The sequence below is a fragment of the Camellia sinensis genome, chromosome 12, assembly GCF_055761805.1.
Source record: "Camellia sinensis isolate YWXY chromosome 12, ASM5576180v1, whole genome shotgun sequence".
In the NCBI taxonomy this organism is placed as follows: domain Eukaryota; kingdom Viridiplantae; phylum Streptophyta; class Magnoliopsida; order Ericales; family Theaceae; genus Camellia; species Camellia sinensis.
In genome coordinates, this window is record NC_138972.1 from 17193039 (window position 1) to 17202592 (window position 9554).

Below are 9554 nucleotides of genomic sequence, written 5' to 3' on the forward strand. Positions count from 1 at the left end.
TATAGAACACCAAAACCATTTTTGTTCTCATTTTTTCAACTTGGAATCCATATTGAAGAAAAAAAAGAAAAGAAAAAATAATTAGCTCAAAAACAGAACAACCGACCATATTTTGAATACATTGCACCCTTGTGTTTTCTAAGTTGTACCCTCTACATTGAATTGTAATTTTCCCTTAATCGATTCCTATTGCACATTAGGATTGGAATAGTTAAGGATGATAATTTTGGAATTTTATATTTTTTTCATCTCTATAAATAAATAAACACGTGTGGTTATTTTCTTAAATAATCAGTGCACTCGCAATTCTTGTAGGGATAGAGTCAAATGGAGACCCATTTTTTGCCAATCTTTTACAAGAGGGATCTAACTTTGATAGCCAATTTATGGAGTCTCAGTATATGAGTCAAGTTGGTCAAGTGATTGGCCAAGAGTCTCCATTCTCTACTCAATTGGAATCCACTACTAAGAAATCATGTTGAGGCAACTTTTCCATAGAAGAAGATAATAAGGTTGTATCGGCTTGGCTCAACACTAGCTTGGATGCAGTGTATAGAAATGAGCAAAAAAGCAAGACCTTTTGGAGAAGAGTTGGGGAGTACTTTCACGAGCATAAGACATTTATTAGTGAACGTAACAATAATTCTTTGATGAATCGGTGGTCAATTATTCAACTTGGCACTAATAAGTTTTGTGGGTACTTTGCCCAGATTGAAGCATTACATCAAAGTGGTGTTAACGAGCAAGACAAGGTATTAATTACATTGATCTTTATACTTTTCCTAGCATTTTCATTTTATGTTAAGAAGCTAATTATTGGCTTTTAATTTTTTATTTTAGATTGGCAAGGCAAAAATCATGTACCAAGAGGTTAATAAAACCTCATTTCAATTTGAACATTGTTGGAATGAGTTGAGGCATGAACCAAAATGGTTCGGGCAATGCCAAAGGAAAAATCGAAAAGGATTAGAAATGACCCAACATCTTCACCTTCAACACCAGAGCCAATCGACCTAGCAGAAGATGATATCTCACCCTTGGAGAGACCTATGGATAGGAAGGCAGAAAAGAAGCAGTTGAAAAAAGTAAAGAACCATGACAATTGTTCTCCAATTATGGATTTACAGAATGAGATGAAAGAAGAAAGAAAAAGAGGAACTGAGAAGAAACTTGCACTTCTTCAAAACTCGTATCATATTCATGCTTCAAGTGCTCGAACTGAACAATTAAAAGAGAAAGAGAGAATCATGATGATTGATACAAGTGAGATGTCCCCAATGCAGGAAGAATATTATCACCTATGCCAATTGGAAATCATTGAGAGTAGGAAAAAAATTAATGATGTGGAGTAATTGAATGATTTCTACTTGGATGATTTGTAATATTTGACACGTTTGACATGCTTTTGTATTTGGATGTTTTTGAAATGTTTATGTTTGGATGTTTTTGGAATGTTTATGCTTGGATGACTTCATGTTTAGATGATTGAATCCCAAATGCCTTCTTTATATGTATGTTGTAGACAGCAAAACTGAACGGGAGCAAAGTTGGACCAAAAAGCCATGGTCGTCCACCCCGATGTCCTTCTGGATGTCCCTGTGAGAAAAAGAAAAATGCTGAAATTTTGCCTAACCGGTCAACTGCCTGGTCGACCACCCTTTAGTGGGTTCGGCTCCTGTGTTGCTGGTGCTCTATTATTGCTCTGGTGTTGATCTGTTGCTGTCTTGGGCCTTATTTTATTCCTGTTTTAACATTATTTTGCACTCCAAAAATATAGTTAAACACAAGGAGCATTTAAGGATTATAATGATTTAATTAAATTTTTTCAATTCAATTATAATCCATTTTTCATTACTAAAACAAATAATTAAAAACATAATGCATTTATTTGCCACAAAATAATTAAAACATGACACAATGTCCTATGATTGGCTATATAGTTGCAATAAGTACTCGACAAGATCTAATTGGAGTTGATAATGAATTGCTTTGTTTCTGATGCGGTGATTTTGTTGAATGAATTCCATAAGCTCGGTTGTACGCTCATGTGACACTTATGCCAAAGAGGTTTCATCGATTTGCTCAAAATCAATGTCTTGTGCTTCATTGTCATCTCGCTCATCTTCAATAATCAGATTGTGCAATATTATACAAGCCTTCATAACAACTTTAATTGACTCAAAATTTCAAGATCGTGTAGGTCCACGCACAATTGGAAAACGTGCTTGAAGCACCCCAAATGTGCACTCCACATCCTTCCTACATGCCTCTTGAAGCACCCCAAATGCACAATTGTGGTACTTTCTCCAATCCTCAAGTATTCATTAACAAAATCAGCTGCTACTCCATAAGCGAGCATTTTAAGTGCTGTAATCATCTTTTGAAGGGAAGATAAACCGAGCACTCCAGCACTATTTCTTTTCTAGACAAAATATGATTTATGAGCTTCTACTGCATATTTAATACGGTGAAAAAGAGAACATTTCATTCGAAACCTCCTCTGAACTATATTGAAAGAATATACTGGTGGATTACCAAAATAATCTAGAAAGAATCTTTGGTGACCTTGCAAAGAATTGTACCAAATGAATTTGTTGCTTCGATTAGAATTAAGTTGTGATCTTGATGAACTATTGGCTGCTAGTCGTTGTCCTTCCATAGCAGCTATCCCAATTGTCTCCAACTCATCGTCGAAGTCAAAGTCACAAAGAATCATATCGTCTAGCGAATGGAGATCCATATAGAGAAAACAAATACAAAATGAAATAGCAAAATTAGGTTGATGTGGATAAAATTTATATAGCAGTTGGTTTTATTTATATTGAAAGAATATGACCGATAGAATATAGCCGTTGGAATATGACAATTAGAATATAGTTGTTGAAATATGACCGTTAGAATATAGTCGTTTTAAAAATATGACGATTGAAAAAAATATATATATATTTAAATTGAAAAAGATAAAAAAATAAAAAATAATATTTTAATGAAATAGAATTTTAGAATCTAGAATTTGATAGAGTGTGCATATAAAACAGAGGCTAGCTAAAATACGAAAGTGGATTTTGGATTATAATTTGACTCAAAATTTGTTGAGGCTGATGCAGATGCTCTTATGGCTTATTTTAGAAAGTGGGCTAAAAGCCACTTCTCAACTTTTAACCCACTTTCTCTCTTACAAAAAAAAAAAAAAAAAAAAAAAAAAAAAAAAAAAAAATCAAAAAGTTAAAAAATTAACTTTTAACCATCTTCCCAAAACATCCCTATGTGGGTGTATGGAAAGTTATTATTTTAGTAGGTTATTTTAGTTTTAGGAAGATAGCTGAATTTTTTTTTATAGTTGGATGTGATATTTGTGAGAAAAAAATTAAATAATTAAAAATTTAATGTGACATTTTATCTTATCAATTATTTTAATTTATTTTGTCATTTTATAAATTTTAATCCAGAAGACTAAAAAACACCTTTATCAAACACTCCTATGTCTATTCATATTCTTTAATGACCACATAACCGTACTCCCAAATTAGCACCGAATAATCAACCACAAGCTTCGGCTTTCATATTAGTAAATCCAAAAAAACCCAACTCACACAAAATGGAAACAATAATGCTACGGGTCAGGAAATGTTTATCAGGAAATGGATCATGAATGAGTTGGCATTGACCAACTCATCTTGGTGGAGCCCCCATATGTTATTAAAAAAAAAAAAAAAAAAAAAAAAGAGAAGTTGGAAAGACTAGAGAGAGAAAGTTGAATGCCTTCTCACCATTGTGATTCTTCTCAGAATGAATTGGGGAGAGAAAGAAAGATAAGCGTCATCGGAATACCTTCTTCTCATAACTCATCTTTGTCATCGTTTGACTGGTACTCCTCTCTTTCACTTGTGAATTTAGCTATTTTCTTTTATTAAAATGTTTTGTTGATGTTGCAGAAAAGCTCAAAAAATTTTCAAAATATTTGAAAGAATGACAATGAAGCTATACATATCTACAGAGCAACTATTAACCCAACTATTCTTTCTTTTTTTTTTAATATTCTTTGCATATCTACAGAACATTTGAAATACAGAATTAATTGGGAACTTGTCAATCATGTTGAATGGTAGAAGCTTCCCTTAATAAAATGAAATTTATTCAGTATTTAGTTGAATTTATACAAGTTACGAATTCAATGTGTATGATTCAGAAAATCATCATAATCTTGTTAGTTAGTTAATCCATGTTTTGAATAAATCTTGGGAACAAAACATCAGAACTATAATTAACCAAAGAAGTTTAGAAGATAACCATGGAAGTAACTTGGGCAGCCACTACATCAAACAAGGATGCTTCCCTGGCATTCTTGGCGTATGTCACACATCCACTGGATCGAAGACCAGAAAACTCTGCTACTTCCAGTCTCTGTGCACCAAAATGAAATTAGAAAGTAGAAAAAGCAAAAAACTATACTATAAATTATTATTGTTTATTAAGAGAGATAACACCAGTTATGAATTTATACAAGTTATGAATTCAATGTGTGCAAAATTGTTATGAGATAACACTAGTTGAATTTGTTGCTAAAATTTCTTCTTGAATCTTTTATTGCTGAATTTTCTGCTTGAATTTTTACAAATTTTCAGCAGAAAGTTAAAAAAAATAATTTAATTTTCTACTTAATTAGGAATTTTGTGGCCTTTGTTATGAATAATTTTTTTTTTCTAATTTGTTATTTACATTGTAGAGGCATGGATAAAGAAATATCAAGTGGATCAAATGAGGACTGTGACGAAATTGATATTGAGACTGAAATAGAAGACACAAAAAATGTAGAAGTTGAAATTGAGGATCCTAAAGTGGGAATGACATTTAAGTCAATTGATGAAATTTATGAATATTATTCAAGATATGGGAAGAGAAATGGTTTTGCAGTGTCGAAGAAATATTGTAAAAGGAGAGATGATGGGGAGAAAAGATATGTAACTATTGCTTGTACTCGTGCTGGAAAAGCAAAAATCAGAATAAGCAATATAGTTAAACTACGCCCACAAACTAAAACGGGATGCAAAACTGGACTTAATGCAAATTTACAAGGTGATGGAATGTGGATAGTGCGATCCTTAAGACTTGAGCATAACCATGAAATGAGTCCAAGCAAATCTCGTTTTTTTCAAGCAAAATAGGATTCTTGAACCACATGTGCAAAGGAGACTTGAATCAAATGATAGTGCAGGAATTAGGATGAACAAAAATTTTACTTCACTTGTGCTTGAAGCTGGAGGGCATGAGAAGTTGTCATATTTAGAGAAAGATTGTAGGAATCATATGGACAAAGTTCGTCGTTTGAAACTCGAGAAAGGAGATGCCACTGCAATGTATGATTATTTTGTGAAAATGCAAGCTGATAATTCAGAATTTTTTTATGTCCTGGATTTGGATGAAGATGGCAAATTACTAAATGTATTTTGGGCTGATGCAAGGACTAGGGCTGCATTTAAAGAGTTTGGCGATGTGGTTACATTTGACACGACATACTTGGTAAATAAGTATGATATGCCCTTTGCCCCATTTATTGGGGTCAACCATCATGGACAGTCGACATTGTTAGGTTGTGGACTCATTTCACATGAAAATATAGAAACATTTACATGGTTGTTTAAGTCTTGGCTTGCATGCATGTCTGGATGTCCTCCAAATGCTATTATTACAGATCAAGATAAAGCCATGAAAAAAGCTATACAAATTGTTTTCCCTAATGTGCGTCATCGATGGTGTTTGTGGCATATCTTGAAAAAATTACCTGAAAAATTGAGAGGATATAAAGAATATAAGGCAATAAAATTTGGTATACAGAATGCAGTTTATAATTCCTTAACAAAAAAGGAGTTTGAAGAAAATTGGAACAAATTGATAGAGAATTATCAACTTGAAGGCAATGAATGGTTATTTGGATTGTTTGAGGATAGACATCAATGGGTACCTGCATTTGTCAAAGATATTTTTTGGGCGGGAATGTCAACCACACAACGAAGTGAAAGCATGCACGCATTCTTTGATGGGTACATCAACTCAAAAACCACTTTGAAACAATTTGTGGAGCAATATGAGAATGCTTTGGCGAAGAAGGTGGAAAATGAAAATGGTGAAGAATTTAATTCTCTCAACTCATACATCCCATGCATAGCTCAGTATCCATTTGAGAAGCAATTTCAAAAAGCTTACACTATTGCAAAATTTAAGGAGTTCCAACAGGAGGTTGCAGGACAGCTTCATTGCAATTTATCTTTGTATACACAAGGTCCTGATTTTTCTGTATATGAAGTGAGTGAAGATGTTCCATTTGGAGAGAATCTTCGATTAGGAACTTTCATTGTCTATTTTGATAAGGAAAACTTTGACACAAATTGTAGTTGTCGACTGTTCGAGTTTAGGGGAATAGTGTGCAGGCATCAAATTGTGGTATTAATGAAAGAAAGGGTTCATGAGATCTCAGACAAGTACATTTTAAGAAGATGGAACAAAAATGTGAAAAGGTGCCATAGTAAAGTGATCATCAATTATAACAACTCTTCAATGTTGCCTGAAACACGTCGGTATAATAAAATGTTCAATGTCTTCAATGATGTGGCTGATTTGGCAACTGATTGTGAAAATAGGTGTGATATGGTGGTCGAACAGTTACTTGAACTAAAAGGGAAATTGAAAGAAGAAGTTGAAATTGATTATGGAAATAATAAGTCTAGTTTTGTGAGTAATCATCATAATTCAACCACTCATGGAGATGGTGTTTCGAAGTCAAAGGAGAGTAGAATCATACTTGATCCAGTCGCTTTACGTCAAAAGGGGAGGCCACCATGTAAAAGGAAACAATCCATGGTTGAAAAAGTTGTTAACAAGAAGAAGAAATGAGCAAATACCAAGAAAAAGACCATCAACATCCGAGGAAGTGTAGAGGTGTGAAAATTATTTGAATGAGTTAATTTACTATTAAAAAAAAAACTATTATTTTGTTAACTTTCAAATTTTATATTTTGCAGCAATCCGAGTTTGGTGCATCTTCAAATATAGGACTTGTTGATCTTAGTACACAAGAGAGTATTCAAGTGAATGTAAGAAATTTATTTTATTCATTAACTTTATAATTATATGATTTATTTATAGTTGGATTGTCTAATTACTTCTTATATGGCAGGAATCTGAAATATTGGGTCCAAGTTTAGAGCAAGAAAACATATTTCAAGAAAACTTGTCATACCAACTACGTAATACTCTAGTATGTATTTATTTACATGGTTTTTTGAAAATTTAATATATTTTATTTTTTTTGATAGGGGCATCATCATCCATCTCCATCTTTGATATTCGAACATTCAAGTTTCACAAAAATGTTGAATGACATAGTACAATCATAGGCTAAGAGGACACAAATGGTAGAAGTTGAAAATGTCTACATGACAGGGTTGCTTAGACATTTGTTGCCTTTTTTTAAAAAGTTTATTGAGAATGTTTATATTATATTTTGAGAGACTTGTTTGTTAAAACACAATGATTTTTGTGTTGGATTATATAGTTGAATTATTACATTGAAGCATTGTCAATTATTAGAGTTTATTGTGGAACATTGAAGTTTTTTTTATCATGAAATGTGATTTTTTTTTTTTTCCACATTATGAGTAAATTACCATTAAGAATTTTTTTCTTCATTATGAATAAATTTTATTTGTTCTTTAATTTGTGATCTCAACCAAGCCCATTAACAGGTTATGTTTGTCATTAAAAATTAAGAAAAAGTCAATGAGGAGTTGCTAGTAACAATATCAATAAGAGCATGACAAAAATAAAGGTTGCGTTTGGTAGAATTTTGTAAATGTGATTTGAGGGTATGAGTTGTATTTTGAATTTGTGAGTTGTGAAATTATGATTTGCGTATAGAAAATTTGTTTGGTTATGATTTTTGAAGAGAATGTTGAATTGAATTTTGAATTGAGTGTGGAATTGACAAAAATATTTTTATAAAATAGAGTTTGAATTTATTTTTATAAAATATTTTAAAATTTAAAAAAGTAAAATCGTAATATTTTGAAATTAAAATATTTAAAAATATTCAAAAAATTAAAAAAATTGTAACATATTTAAATATTAAAATATTTAAAATCTTAACAAAATTAAAATATTTTTAAAATGTTTAAATATTTAAAATATTTAAAAAATTAAAATATTTTTTAATGAGTGTAAATAATTTTAAATTGAGTAAAAGTGGTCAACGCTAATCAAGAGATATATAAAAGGCATTCAACTTTCTCACTCCAGTCTTTTCAACTTTTCTTATTTATTTATTTTTTTTTTTTTAATAACATAATGCGAACGCATTCGTGAGCCATTTCCTGATAAACATTTCCGTAGCATTATTGAAATGGAAATGACACTCTTCTCAGTTCTGTCCCTCTCTCTCCTCATCTCAGTCTCTCTACCCTCCCCTTCTCTCTCTGAACCTGAACACTGCAACTCCGAAGACAAAAAAGTCCTCCTCGAAATCAAAGCAACCCAACCTGAGTACTTGGCCGCATGGAACGCAGCTATCGATTGCTGTGATTGGGCTGGTGTGGAGTGTGACGAAACCACCAGTCGTGTCATTGACCTCGCCATCTTCGGCGGCAACTTCTCCGGCCAAATCCCTCCCGTCGTCGGCGACCTCAAACACCTCGAATCCTTAGTCTTCCGCAAACTCCCCAACCTCACCGGAAAAATTCCTTTTGCCATTACCAAACTCATACACCTCAAAGAGATCAGATTGAGCTGGACCAACCTCTCTGGTCCTGTCCCTTCATTCTTTGCTCTGCTCAAAAACCTAACCTTCCTCGACTTGGCCTTCAACAACCTCATCGGTTCGATCCCTCCCGAGCTAGCCCAACTCACCAACCTCGGCGCCATTCACTTAGACAGGAACAAGCTCACCGGAACCATCCCCGAATCCTTCGGAAAGTTCACCGGAACAGTCCCAGACCTTTATCTCTCTCACAACCAACTCACTGGACCAGTACCAAAGTCTTTGGGTAACTTGAACTTTACAGTCCTTGATTTTTCACGTAACCAGCTTTCTGGTGATTTGTCATTCATCTTCGGATCCAACAAAACCATACAGATAGTTGACTTTTCGAGGAACATGTTCGAGTTTGATCTCAGCAACATTGTGTTTCCGGCGAGCTTGACATCGTTGGATTTTAACCACAACAAGATCTTTGGGAGTCTTCCGGCGGACTTGACGGCTCTGAATTTTCAGTTCTTGAACGTGAGCTACAATAGGCTGTGTGGTGCGATCCCGACAGGTGGAAAGTTGCAGAGCTTTGATCTGACATCGTATTTCCACAACAGGTGCTTGTGTGGCGCACCATTGCCGGTCTGCTAAGTTTCAAGTTTCAAGTCAACATTGTAATAATAATTTGTTTCAATAATAATAGCGTGAACTTACATTTCGCTTCATTAGGGAGAGCAAAGCACTTGTCAATTTGGGCAAAAATTGTGGATCAGACTTGCATTATCTTTAAAAATAAAAAAACAAATTTGAGTAATAA

General features: G+C 33.4%; 2 protein-coding genes across 2 annotated transcripts; both read left to right on the plus strand.

The window, feature by feature from the left end:
* Window positions 1-4291: 4291 nt before the first annotated feature.
* Window positions 4292-7394, plus strand: LOC114318725 (protein FAR1-RELATED SEQUENCE 6-like). Its single transcript, XM_028265669.2, has 6 exons — window positions 4292-4350; window positions 4727-5076; window positions 5216-6867; window positions 7020-7091; window positions 7175-7255; window positions 7314-7394. Exons 1-6 carry the CDS (start codon window positions 4292-4294, stop codon window positions 7392-7394), a joined length of 2295 nt encoding a protein of 764 aa, XP_028121470.2.
* Window positions 7395-8344: 950 nt separating this feature from the next.
* LOC114318738 (polygalacturonase inhibitor-like) lies at window positions 8345-9554 on the plus strand. Its single transcript, XM_028265681.2, has one exon. The coding sequence runs from the start codon at window positions 8396-8398 to the stop codon at window positions 9386-9388; it is 993 nt and encodes a 330-aa protein (XP_028121482.2). The 5' UTR covers window positions 8345-8395; the 3' UTR covers window positions 9389-9554.